At 38.9% G+C, this 13,634-nt stretch overlaps 1 protein-coding gene and 1 pseudogene across 1 annotated transcript in view; both read left to right on the top strand.

The window, feature by feature from the left end:
* Positions 1 to 11,594, top strand: part of rapgef5a (Rap guanine nucleotide exchange factor (GEF) 5a) — a 48,575-nt gene extending 36,981 nt beyond the window's left edge. The window contains exons 12-26 of the mRNA XM_088010194.1: positions 2,771 to 2,849; positions 2,928 to 3,072; positions 4,487 to 4,578; positions 4,670 to 4,700; positions 4,846 to 4,924; positions 5,147 to 5,296; positions 5,538 to 5,635; positions 5,958 to 6,080; positions 6,718 to 6,896; positions 6,988 to 7,078; positions 7,168 to 7,218; positions 7,366 to 7,453; positions 7,539 to 7,603; positions 7,877 to 7,931; positions 8,854 to 11,594. Coding sequence (XP_087866320.1) covers positions 2,771 to 2,849; positions 2,928 to 3,072; positions 4,487 to 4,578; positions 4,670 to 4,700; positions 4,846 to 4,924; positions 5,147 to 5,296; positions 5,538 to 5,635; positions 5,958 to 6,080; positions 6,718 to 6,896; positions 6,988 to 7,078; positions 7,168 to 7,218; positions 7,366 to 7,453; positions 7,539 to 7,603; positions 7,877 to 7,931; positions 8,854 to 8,972 — 1,445 coding nt within the window. The 3' untranslated portion in view covers positions 8,973 to 11,594. The remainder of the gene's footprint in view (positions 1 to 2,770; positions 2,850 to 2,927; positions 3,073 to 4,486; positions 4,579 to 4,669; positions 4,701 to 4,845; positions 4,925 to 5,146; positions 5,297 to 5,537; positions 5,636 to 5,957; positions 6,081 to 6,717; positions 6,897 to 6,987; positions 7,079 to 7,167; positions 7,219 to 7,365; positions 7,454 to 7,538; positions 7,604 to 7,876; positions 7,932 to 8,853) is intronic.
* A 493-nt stretch (positions 11,595 to 12,087) lies between these two features.
* On the top strand, positions 12,088 to 13,634 carry LOC106905997 (ladderlectin pseudogene; annotated as a pseudogene).

The following is a 13,634-nucleotide window of genomic DNA, read 5'->3' as shown; positions in this document are numbered from 1 at the left end:
ATGCGTTTGATAGAAGTGGTTTGTGCATGCAAACTAAATTGAAAGTCTCAGATTTGTTCAACATTTCCAAATCTGATTATCAGTAACGTTTCTAAATTTGGGATTAACATTTCTGCACAAGGTAAAACAAAAATGTGTATTTCTTAAAATTTGTTCCAGCATACCTTCCTCAAAATGGCTTCTTCTTTCTTTTCTTTTTTTTTTTAATAATAACACTTTAAGCATTATCTTTGAGCCAAAAGCTGCTTAAATTCTACTTTTATTAATTTGGTACATCAGGGACACTAGTTGGGTATTATTAAGCTATCCCACTGCCTGTTAGGATTTGTTTTTGCTTTTAAAGACAAGGAGTCTTTATGCATCAGTTCAGACCTCAGTACCAGCAGCTACGAATAGTCCACAGGGAGCCATCTCACTGAATTGCAGGAAGCAGAGGAAGAAAGAGGGAGAGATAAATGTGGGAGAGAACTGAGATGGGCTTTGTCGAGGAAGTCCGGCTAATATTTATTCACAGAGGAGAGTAAAGGAACGTAAAGAGAGAGAGAGAGAGAGAGAGGCAGGAGTCTGAGACTGTGCCCGTGTTTGCCTGTCCTGTGCGCTCATGCAGCCGCAGGAAACATGTACATATATGGTGTTTCGTATGTTTGTGTGCGCGAGTCCCTGAGGTGGTGCCATGCATCAGTGTGCTGTTTTAACTGGCTTAGCTGTGCAGCGTGTTGAACCTGCTCTAACATGCTTTCATGGAGCGCGATTACCTAAACACCCCATTGCTGTGAACACAAAAAACGGACATACACTCACAAAGGTGTGGGGGGGGGGGAAACAGAAGCAGCAGATTACCACGATTAGTTCAGCACACACATTTTATCCACCTTTTTCCCTTCTTGCTCACAAGAGATAAAATCCCCAAGGTCAGAACTGAATGAGTTATTCATTAGGGTGCTGCTTGCATGTGTGTGTGTGCACGCTGCGCCATCTGCAACTATGTGTTTGACTTTGTGCATGCCAGCGGGCAAACGCAGGGGGGCATATGTTCAAGATGAAAATGGATATTTATCATCGCACCGAGCCGAGAGAGTGTGAGCGTAGGAGGTGAGGAGTAGTAGGAGGAAATATAAACGGCAAGTCATGGAAAATGAAAAACGGGGGATAAAGAGAGAAAGGGAAGCTGTTGGAAGACGTGATGGAGCGGCCAAGCGGGGAGACTTGGAGCAGCAACAGACCTGGTGGAGAAATAGTTTTATCGATCGCAAAGTAAAGACGGTAACAGCGAAGCAAGTTAAGAGCCTTTTGAGATATGACGGGCCCTGTCAGACCCTAAAAGTGCCTGAAATATTTCTGTGAAAAAAGTTGCAGTTTTATTTCTAAAAGAAGGACAGCTGATCAAATATTAATGCCACGGCCTGTGCTCGGTCTTCTATAATTGATTTCTGTGCTCTCTGCCTCACGTGGCCACATTTGGGTCACATTTTTTAATTTTTTCTTTTGCAGGAAAACACTTTGACACCACACACACATACGCACGCACACACACACACACACCCACACACACATACACACGTGAACACACTCCTACCCCACAACAATGGCTCATTACCCATGGGCGCTGAGGGCCATTTCCGTTTGATTCATACCCAATGATCACCTGCTGAGCCTCGCACTCTCATGATATCCCACTTGCACTTCAATCTGTTCTACTCTACCCGTGCTGTGATGAAAACACTTGAGTTAATGGGTTATGATGTTCATGCACAAGCCTGTAACTTCATGCAGCTGATCTATCACAGCTAGTTTAGATGTGGTGATGTTTAAAACATTTTCTTAACGTTTACAGCTATGGCACATATATTACCTAACCCTTTTCAGGCCACTATATGTAATAACAGCAGTAAAACTGTCAAAAAACATCTGGTACCCGAATGAAATTTTCTAACTTGTTTACAATTTTTTTTCAATACAAACGTGGAAACATTTGCTATTGGTGTCTTGTTTGTGATATAGTGTAAACTACACCTTCTACATGGATCCAACTCACAAGAGATGATTCACTATAATGGTTTCACAAAGAAGAGCTAAGGTTTTCACAGAGATTTGGGGAAATCTGGATATCTCAGTTTCTTCATGCCAAGCTGGGTCCTGATATCCAAAAGATAATAAGAAAAAGAAGTGAAGTTCTGGGATGTTTTATTTGTCATGAGTCATACTATAATATTTGAAGTAACATTCATTCTTCATATCTCTAAGCTTTTTTTGGGCAGTTGGTTTGATTTCAACGCCCTTAGTGGACAGAACAAGTGTACTTCGGTAGTGGCTAAGATGTTTCATCTGCTGATCTCAAGTCTTGTATCTTGTGCCTCCTCAAGTGGAGAGAGTTCAAGCTACACCATTTTAACACTTTAGTGAATGCTGATCTGTTTATTTCCAAGTCAACATTCAGTTTTAGTTTATTAAATGTCATGTTGACACTTGCTGGCTCTTTTACCAGAGAGGAATCAGCCAACAGAGTGGTTACTGGGATAATTATCATCATTAACTGGTGTAGTTCTAGTTTTTTTTTCTTCCAGAAAGGAATGTTGCCTTTTGTGCAACATCTGTTTATTTTTTTATCTGCCAATCATTGCTTGGTCCTTTATTAATTTCATCAACTTCATAACAAATCAAAGGGCCTCAGGTGTCGGATGTTGTCTATTCTAAATGTTTAATAGCATAAAGGAAGTAACATCAGAGGTATTTAAAATGACTCATGATGATGATGTGCTTTGTGTTTCAGAAATGCTGCTGGACGACTTCCTGCTGACCTACCTTGTGTTCATGTCCACTCACGACCTCTGTCAGGCGCTGCTGGGACAATATCCTTACAGCATGCAAATCCCACACACACACTGCCCCTTCACTTCTTGGTTTGTCGTCTCCTTGACCACGTTCACTTATAGCAGTGCACGCTGCAGGGGCCAGGAGGAAGGCAAAGACGCCCTCTTTAGGAAGCGCAAAGTACTGCGGCTCGTGTCCCACTGGAGCAGGCTTTACAAGGACTTCCTCAAAGAGGAGGAGCATGTCAGGAGCTTCATGAAGGTATGGCAGTCACTTCTAACACTTGCTTGTCAATGGGTTTCTATATACACACCATCATTTTGATCGTAAGGTGTCCTTTTTTTATCATAAGGTCAACTGAGGACTTTATTTGTCTGTGACTTTTTTCTTTTTGCTGTTAAATGTTAACGTTTCCAGCTCTATAAAAACACCATGGATTGAAGGGGTATAGTTGTAGTTGTTAATCAGTGATGAAAGTAACTAGCTTAGGTTTAGTTATTAGCTGTAATAAGTCAAAAGTGAGTTTACCAGAAGAATCTGACCGGACCTTTTTTGGGTTCTTCCAGAGGGGCAGCGAACACAGACTCTGTTACACCCACACACTCACCCCTCCACTTGCTCGTTCTTTCATAAACTGACTGACTGCTCCTTTGCGCTCCGACGGGTTGCCATAGAAACCAGAGTGGTAGGATTGGCAAGGGTATCATTTTATGTGGAGTGCGTAACCCAGGTGATAGTTGCCTAGTAACAGAGGGATGAGAGGGAAGCTGGGATTTGTGGGGCTACGGAGGGTCAATGACAGTGATAAAGAGGTGTGTGTGTGTGTGTGTGTGTGCGTGTGTGTGTGCGTGCCTGCGTGCGTGTTTGTCTGAGAGTGTGTTGAGCTGCACAAGGTTGTTATTAATTCTACACCATACACACATGTGAACACGCTGCACTTCAGATCATGTGCTTCATCACACATTGGTTATTAAATCAGCTGCTCAGACTCTGGTAATAATGAGCTTAATGGTATTTAGTTTTTTTTTTTCTTATATTTTCTTGAACATCTGACTAATCTCACTAATTAAAAAGCTTGTATTGTTAGTTATGAAAATGAAACTTGACATGTTGGTTTGGGATTGCGCCGCAAAAAAGTTTGTATTCATGTGTGACCATGTGTGTCTTTGTTTGTTTTTATTTAATTAGATTTTTTTTAAAAAAAAAAGCTGAAATAGTTCTGCATTTCTGATGTTCATTGGTTTCTGTCAAAGTTCAACAATCAGGAAAATAAAGTTTTGAATTATGCAGCTGCTGTTGAGGAAAAGCTCCTAAGATACTTTTAGCTGGAACCATTAGTTCATTCTGTCTGAAAGGATTTTTATACTCTAAGAGACTTTTACTTGATAAACATTCACATATGCTTTTCACACTTTCACTAATTTCACATTAAAATGCCTCACAGCTGCGAAATAAAACCTCAGTATATCTCACAATAAACCAGCCTATGTACTGCAAGATTCAATATGTAAAGCTAACGCATTTGGTGTCAGTTTGTTGCAAGTTGAGTTTTTTTTTTTTTTCCTCACAACCCTGACTATTCAGCATCACACTAACCCTTTTGGAAAAGACTAACTCTTCCTTTAATAAGTCCTGCTGTCATCAATGATCATCATCTTCCTGTTCTGTCTGTCAGACGCTGTACAGGTACGTCCTAGAGGATCTGTATGAGTTTCCCTCGCTGGAGAAAGACCTGAAAGAGTTTCAGAAGCTTCTGCGTCGCAGACAGTAAGCACTTCTTGTCAAATGGGATCAATTTAAGTTTGTGCATCTAGTTGCTAAATTCCTGCTTACTACTGTGTGTGTTGTCGTCTTGTAGCACAGTGGACGACTGCCCTCCCAACCAAAAGGTACGCAAAGTAAGCAGTTTCACATTTAAAAGTACATGAAGGTAAACTTGCTGTTCACACTGAGTTAAAACAGGTCTGTTAAAAAGACGCCACATCATATTTGGAGGTTTTCAAAACTCAGTGGTTGTTCTTCTTTGTCTGTCAGAGTAAGCAAGCGTACCAGCAGATGAGCTTAAAGGAGAACAGTCTGCAGCTTCGCAATTCACCAGCGGACCAGAGAGAGGGTGAGTGAGACAAAAATACAAAGCAGCTCAACATAATTATGGATAATAACAGAATTTTGATTTATGTAAATTTCCTTAACACAGACGGTTTCCGTCTTTGTCTCCAATTTTGTACTTAACATTAATTTAGTCAAGCTGTCCTCTTTGAGCTTTGCATGTGTTTGCTCCTGAAGCTCTTTGCTTCTTCTCCTTAATGGTAAATATTTTCAATCAATTTTCCAGTGATATGCTGCGTATACGTGAGTCCTGACTCCTACCTAAGTGTCCACACACACGCTGCTCTGGAGGCTCGGGAGCTTCTGCGGATTCTGGGTCTGAAGCTGGACAAAGCAGAGGAGGACATGGTGCTGGCCGTGGTGTCGCATACCGGAGGTGCACAGTGAATTCACACCGTTTTTCAAAAAATAAATGTTTCTCCTGAGATTCACTTATGCACGAGTTTATAAAACCTTATGTAACTTCAGACCTAGTGATGATTTCCTGGATGCTTTGTGAGCAACTATTTCTAGAACATACAAACCCAAATGGAACTTGACTTCTCTCCATCTCTCTTTTTTTTTTAGATCTTAATTATCATAATCATCTCTCCTTTTGTTATTATTTGTCTCTGCAGAGCGGAGGATGTTGCAGCCCAGCGACTGTGTCTATTCAGAGTCTCTGACCCCACAGGGGAAGCTGGTGGCCTGTCACAGGGACCTCACTGAGATCTTGGTGTGTAAATATTCTTTTGTATTCATGAATCAATTTCTCTGTAGAGATGAATCTCAAGATAATGTTACACTTCCTCAGAACTTTTTCTCCTTATGGTATTGTTACGTCAGCAGCGGTATGTTATAATCAGACATGGGAATGAATTTTCAGATGTTTTTTCTTCTTTAATTCATGCTATAGTATCGTAATTAGGATCACTTTTATTAAAACATAATTTATTCAGAAGAGGAGACAATATTTAATGCAGTTTAAATAAATAGATTGTCTGTATATCTGACATTTCTTTATATATATATATTTTTGTGTGTGTTTGTAATCGCAGCCTCCGCTAACGGACTGCGCCGAGTTGAGTAGGAGGCCGGTTCGTCTCCTGGGCATCAACACCTGGGATGTGGCTGCAGCGCTCACACACCTGGACTGGAGCCTCTTCAAATCCATCCATGAGGTATCTACACAAAAACATAAATGAGTTGCATTCAAACATTTTAATGCATTTCAAATCAGATTGTGTCAAAAAAATTAAATAACTGCAAGTCTCGCCGCAATTGAGTTTGCAATTAATAATCTTTTAATTAGTGAAAAACAATTCCTACACTTTTTGTCAGAATTTATGTAAGGCTGCACAATATTAGGAAATCAGCAAAATTGTTGAATATTACAGTAACAATATCGGTAGCAATAAATTCACATCGACATTATGATAAAGCTGACATCTTTACCTGCTTGGAATCTGGCGTCTGTGTCATATTTAGCATTAATTCACGACACTTGAACTGTAATACTGAATAAATACTACATTTCTCCTCTTACCTTTGTGAGAAATATCAACGGGAAAAATGGTGGACGGGATGAAGTCCCACTGCAGTTGACGCTGATGCAGAAAATAGTTATTGTAGATACTATAGTTACTATAATAGATACTAAAGATGAAAAAAAAAATGCTGTCAAATGTTTTGTTTTGACATAAGAGAAGGAGACGTATCCTAGCTTCTATTGCAGTATTCTTCTTTTTTTTTTTGGTCATAGCTCCTATTGATTCGACAATTGATTTCTTTCAAAAAATGTTTCCATGCGTCATGCAGCAGGAGCTGGTGTACTACACTCTGAGTCGCGCTCCTGGCTCCGGCCACACGGCGGCACTCTCGGTCCTCCTCCAGCGCTGTAACGAGGTCCAGCAGTGGGTCATGTCCGAGGTGCTCATGTGTGTGTCTCTTAATAAGAGAGTGCAGCTGCTGAAGAAGTTCATCAAGATCGCAGCTCAGTGAGTGGACACAAAATGAAGAGCGGAAATCTAATTGGGAGCATCGAGATTCTGATTTAGTTTCCATTTTGTTTTCTTCCTTCATTCGTAGCTGTAAAGCCCAACGAAATCTGAACTCTGCGTTTGCCATTATTATGGGTCTGAACACAGCTGCTGTCAGCAGACTAAACCAGACATGGGAGGTAAGGATGTGTGTTGCTGGTCTTTGATTTAGATTTAGATGCAAACTCTGCGCTGGATGATTATTAAATTCAAACACTCCTGTTTTCAGAAATGCCCTGGGAAATTCAAGAAGTTGTTCTCAGAGTTGGAGCTCATCACGGTGAGAATAGAGAGAGTGTTGCAGGCAGAGCTTCAAATGTGCTCCAGCATTTTTTCTTTCTTTCTTTCTTTATAGACAAATCCTTAAATTTCCCCCCTTCTTTTCAAGCCTTCTAAAGCGTTTCTCTCTTCCTCCGACTCTTCACAGGATCCATCTCTGAACCACAAAGCTTATAGGGAGGCCTTCAAAAGGATGAAACCTCCTAAGATCCCTTTCATGCCTCTTCTCCTAAAAGGTATCCTCTAAATCCTTCACACATAAATATGAATTTTAAAAACAACACTGAGTTAAACTTTAATATGCCTGTCCAATGCTTTTAGATATCACTTTCATCCATGAAGGAAATAAGACCTTTCATGACAACCTGGTTAACTTTGAGAAGCTGGTGAGTGAAGTCTTAAGTTTTTGCAGGTTAAAACATTTAGATCAAACATTACAGCAGATTATTTATTGAAAATCCTTGAGATTGTTTTTCTGTAGAAAAAAAATTCAATATTTTGAATTTTGAAGGAATGAAATGTCACCTACATTTCATTCCTTTGATATGAATGAAATGTAGGTGACAGAATATGTAGGGTTTACCTGAAAAGATCTTCTATTTTTTCACAGCTAATAATGAAACTTTAGTGTTTGAACACATCCTCTCTCATTTCAACAGCATATGATAGCAGACACAGTGAGGATGATTCGCCACTGCCAAAGTGACCAGCCAGGTGTGTATCAGCATTTATGGATATTTGTTTTAATGGCAAAATAGAAAATTGTCAGAACATTTTGGTTTCTTATCTGCCAAATCTGGAGAACCAACAAAAAGAAAAGATGTGAAACAGATATTTGTGCTCAGATGTTTTTGGGTAGAGGAAGAGCCAAGTCAGTGTCTGGTATGTGGATCTACGTCCAACCAGGAAAGAAAACAAACACTTCTTAAGAAGCAGGTTCCAACCAAGCATGCGGCACTGCTTAGATATTTTTTTTTTCTTAATCTGAAAGTGCAATGGATCAAAGTCATAATGTTTGTTTGTTTTCCCGCAATGACGGCTACTTCAAGAACTAAATGTTGTCCTTTGGCACATACGCATGAAATGCTTCCTTGAGCACTCAAAATAACTTCTTTTTTATGTTGCACACTTGCATGTAAAGTCAACAGGAAGTGGTGGCGTTACAGTGTAATTTAATAGATTATGTTAAACATGAATACATCTCTGAACAGACCAGTTAAGCATACAATATAAAACAATTTCATTAAAATACAGTTTGTGAATCTTTAAACTCATTCATAAGAAAACAAAGAATGAGAATCATGTGCATCTTTATACTAATTATTTAGGATAATGTCTGTTTTATAAAAGGTAAAGTCAATTTGCGAAATGCACCGTCTAAATTTGTAACGTTTTTGATGTTTGCAACTAATTATTGGAGGGGTTCTGCTGCCACCTGCAGTTCAGTTAGAGCATTGCATCTGCACTGGGTCAGCTGATTTGGTTTTCTCATACAGTTACCAAGCAACAGTTTCTACACGGGCTTTTTGTTTTCGATTTATTTATTTTTATACATGTCCGTTGAGCTTCACAGCGGGAAGGCTTCCAGGAAAGACTCGTGTTTGACTTCAGCACATGTTCTCCGTCTGTCTCCTAGGCAATGAGGTTATCGGAGTGGACAGCGCGGAGGTGAGGGCGAGCGTTCACTACCTGCACATCATCGACAATCAACAGACGCTCTTTGAACTGTCGCATAAGCTGGAGCCGCGCGCTTAAGCGTAAACCTGTGTGACAATGGGGACGCTTTGTACAGCAAACTGCCGCACGTACACTGCAGCAAGATCACACAACCAGCAGTGCTGTGAGATGAACAGCAGTCTGTCGTCCAACACGGTCCACTCTCAAAAGGCTTTCATACACTCAACTTGTGCTTGTGAAGGGTTTCTAACCTCCACTCGCTCCCTGGGAACCTTCTGCAGAAACCGAATCCGTGCAGGAAGACGGAGAAACGGAGCGAAGCGACGAGGAGGCTGTGATTAGTTTGTACAATACCTGCCAGGCTGATTAGGCCTTTGTTTTGTTTTGTTCTCGTCATCAGTTGGTTATTTTCCTGTTCCTTTATTTTTGTGAATCTCGCTGCTCCCATTGAACATCAACAAAGACTTGATAACCGCGTCTCCATTTCAAACCCAAAAGCATTTAGATTTTCTTTTTTTTTTTTAACAAAAAAAGAAAGGAAAAAAAACTAACTGTGCATCATAGACTGTCCAATATGATTTCTATTGCATAACTCTCACTTATTTTCACAGACTTGCTATTAGGTTGTGCAGCCTTTTTTAGTTATTGTGCAGGAATAACTGAAGCCAACTGGTTCTGGGTTTGAAAGCCTGAAACAAACCCTCGTACTCTCACCTCTATGATGTTTTATTGTGAATAGAAACGATTAGTTAGCTTTGTACATACCGTGGAGCTGGCGGTTTTCAGTGCCAAGCGTTTCTGTTGAGCGCTGCAGCCCGGCCGCGCTGCAGCTCTCCTGTCCTGTTTGCCCCGTTAACAAGCATGACGTCCGCTCCTTGGATCATGCGAAGCCAACCTGACTCCTTGCAGAGATGCTTTTTGTCGAGATGTGCTATTGAGCCTGGTCTCCAAGGAAACGGTCCCAGCGGAGATCAATGTTTTGCTCTTTTTTTTTCTTCTTTTTTTTATATATACATATATATCTTTAAGGTTTATTGTGTCGATGTCTTTTATTCAAAGTGCAGCACAACAGAACAGCTTTGTACCACTGATTCACTTTCATAGAAAGAAGACGGATGATTAATACCTACTGACTGAAAATAATGTTTCATTTCGAAACAATCTCATTTATACTGTGAGAACTAATTCAGGACACTGACAGATTAATGGAACCAAAGGAAATGGCTTTGAGATTTTTTTTTTCAAGTCACTGTGGGGGAAAGCCTGACTAGATAATAACATTTTCTATTTTATGCCCACACACAAATGCAGCACGAAAGCAGAAAGCTATTGTCTGATATACTGATGCTTACAAATCAACAAATCCTTCTTGTTGCTCATTGGTTATTTTATTACATTTCTGTAAATGCCTTTTGTTTTTGTTTTTCCTCCCTTCTTGTCACTTCCTTGCAACAGTGCAGCTGTGATATTCTAAATGTTAACTCAGACAAGCATTTGCTGCCTTTTTTGGACTTTTATAAGGTTTCAATTAGGGATAAAGTGCAATACTGTGAAGATTCTCTTACAAGTGTTCATTTGGATTTCAGAGAAAGAGCTTCTTTTTTTGTTTTTCTTTTTTCATAGTTGTTGCATCAGTAGGAGACATTTCCCCAAACTGTGCCAAATGTTTTCTAGGTTCATGGTGTGAAGAAATATTTCAAAATGAAAAGTTATCAGTCTGACTGTCACCATTACGATTTGGATCCATTTGGAAGCATTGTTGAGAGCTTTAAACGCTTTGTCTTAACAGGATTAGAGCCGATAAAAGTGAAAGATGATGTTCAAGCGCTTATCGTTTAAGAAGTTTTACTTTTGGAAACCGAAACTGTGCCGGTAAATCTGCTGGTTTGTATTTGTTCTTCGAGAAGTCGGTCGGGATAACAGCGAAAAAATGTCACAGTCTTAAATTGAGCGCAGTTATGCCTGAAACCTGTTAAACAGCATACCAGCAACCTCTTGGTGTACTGAGATAAATCAATTTGAGATGTCAACTTTTTTATACGATAATCACAATTAAATCTTCTTTAACAATATTACAAGCTTTTATTGTAAAGATGCACCTGGTGACGCTCTCACAGCGAATAGTTGGTAAGGCTTATGCATCAGAGCACACATCTGTTTGAGTTCAAAGTGACATTCAAATGTTTTCTTTTTGGTTAGCATAGAGCCGTGCATGATGTACATACAGACACCCTTTGCTGATCATGTGTAAAGAAGTTAAGTTGGTTATTTATTAAAAACCTGTGTTTATTTATAGTGACTAAATGTCTTTGGTTTTTGTGCCATCCACAGTTTTTTTGAGGAGAGCAGATGTGAGATTAATTAAAGCTGCAAAGCATCCGGGGGTCAAATACGTTTTGTGCTGTAATGTAGCCACTAGAGGGCAGCAGAAGTGCAATAAGTCTGTCAAACGTTGAACGGACAACAGGAGGCTGTATTCAGTGTTTTATTAGCCGCTGTTATAGAAGTGTACAGTTCTGTTTTTTTAAAGCTGTTGTTCAAAACCTGTTTGCATGATTAAAAAAAATACACAAAATTCACAATGTAAGAGTTTAAGGAAAAGGCTTTGTACAATTGTAATATTGTTTATGTGTAAATATGCCTATGTTTGGTATGTTATTTATCAGTTGTAAAATGGAAAAGAAGTGAATCACAAAGCAACTCGTCTCCTTGTCTTCTTCAAACCTCAGGCAACTGAAGTCTTTTATTTCTCTAAAATGCAGCTTCGTCATTCAAAATTCAATTGAAAATTACAGTCTAGGATATGAGACGTCCACAGATGCTCTTTTTGACTCAATTGACATATTTTTTCCCAATGATTTAAGTCTGGGCGATGTTTCCGAAGAGCCATAAATGAGCCAATTATAAGATAATGAAATTAAACCTCTGTTAAAGCATTTTTTGTCACAAATTCCCTCTCTGGATGTAAACAGTGGCATGTAGTTTTGTGTTAATGAGTTAAAGCTTCTTACTCATAAATATTTCAAGAAGTGTTTTCGTGGTGTCAAATTTTGAAACAATTTCTTCCAAAGACATCAACATCCCCTCATTAAAAAGAATTTATTACATGACACTAGTGTTGACTTATCTCGTCATGTCAGGATCAAACATGAAATGATTATTTTCAACCCAAAATTGAAATGAAACTATTTTCAGTCCATGCTTTTCATGTCTTTTCATAAAAGATATATAAAGCCAAATCGTAGATGCTTTTCAAGACCATATTAGATATGGCTCCATCTTATTTCTGAACCTTTGCATCTTTTCAGTGGAACAAGAATAGATTTATCTTGTAAACCATTAACATTTACAGGAATAGAATAAGGAAATAAAAATAGAGCAATAACCGTCTGGGACACTTTATTTTTTTTTATTTATTAATTTATCTTTTTATTTATTTATTTATTTATTTATTTTCCCAAATTTTCAAATAATTTGTGTTTCTTTTACCATAATTTATTTTGTACTTATTTATTTAGTTATTTCTTCAAAATACCAGACTTGCAACTTAACTTTGTTCTTCTTGTCTGTCTGATGACATAATTTCTAAATATTAAACCAAATGTTCTGGTCAGTTAATAAGTACTTCTTATAAGTACTTCCTTTTATTCTTGTGTTTTTATGACATAAACACTTTGAACTTGTTGCTTGAATGTGCTATATGAAAAAACTTAACTTCATTGATTATCATTCTGTGTTAAGGAAACGGATAAAGAGTTCCAATAAGGGACAGCGTTTATGGGAAATCAAAGCAAACACTAAAGTAGCTCATTAACAGGAACACGATAGACGCCCTTTTCTGACGAATATAAAAGAGAACAGGTGAACTCCTGTCTCTCCAGAACTCTCCTCAGCATCCATCCCTCCAGCAAAACACTGAAATCTCTCAGAATCAAGAACATCAGACTCCAAGATGATTTTGCTGTTCTTCATGTTTGGTCTCTCTCTGGCTGCTGTTGTTCCTTCAGACAGACAGGAAATGACACTACAGCGGGGCGGCTGTCCCCCGTTCTGGTTTGGCTTCAATGGACGCTGCTACAAGTACGTCGCCACCTTGATGACCTGGGCTGATGCAGAGCAGCACTGTGTGAACCAAGGAGCCAACCTGGTGTCCATCCACAGTCTGGAAGAAGAGAACTTTGTCAAAATGCTGATCAGAAACTTTGATCACGCCGAGGGAATCAACTGGATCGGACTGTCTGACGCTCAGAAGGATGGAACATACTTCTGGTCTGACGGATCTCGATTCAACTTCAAGCTGTGGAATGCAGGAGAGCCAAATAATGCAGGAGGATCTGAACCGTGTGTGCACACTAACTGGGGCTCAGCCAAGGGATGGAACGATAAAGTGTGCACAGACAAATACTCCTCTGTTTGTAAAGCTCGCCTAGATTTGCAATAGCTGCAGACAATGTTATTCTAAATCTGTTCAGTTGTTTTAAATTTGTTGATCATAAAAAGTGCAAATATTTTGTATAATTTGTTTAACTTGTATAATTGGACCTTGCTTTATCACTCCTTATCAATACTTCTTTGTATCCTAATATTATCTTTTAGATGTGTATGAGATGAAAGAAATTTGCATCTTTGTACACAAAATTTTATTTTGATGAAGTATAAAAAATATTTTTACTTTGTGACGCCATGAAAAACTAAGTTTTGAAGGAATCTGATAATGTTTATTAAAATTATAAGTCCTTG

Source organism: Poecilia mexicana, unplaced genomic scaffold (assembly GCF_051168715.1).
Source record: "Poecilia mexicana isolate PSO_F unplaced genomic scaffold, ASM5116871v1 scaffold_11, whole genome shotgun sequence".
In the NCBI taxonomy this organism is placed as follows: domain Eukaryota; kingdom Metazoa; phylum Chordata; class Actinopteri; order Cyprinodontiformes; family Poeciliidae; genus Poecilia; species Poecilia mexicana.
Note: the sequence above shows the minus strand (reverse complement) of the source record. Positions and strands in the feature narration are given on the sequence as shown.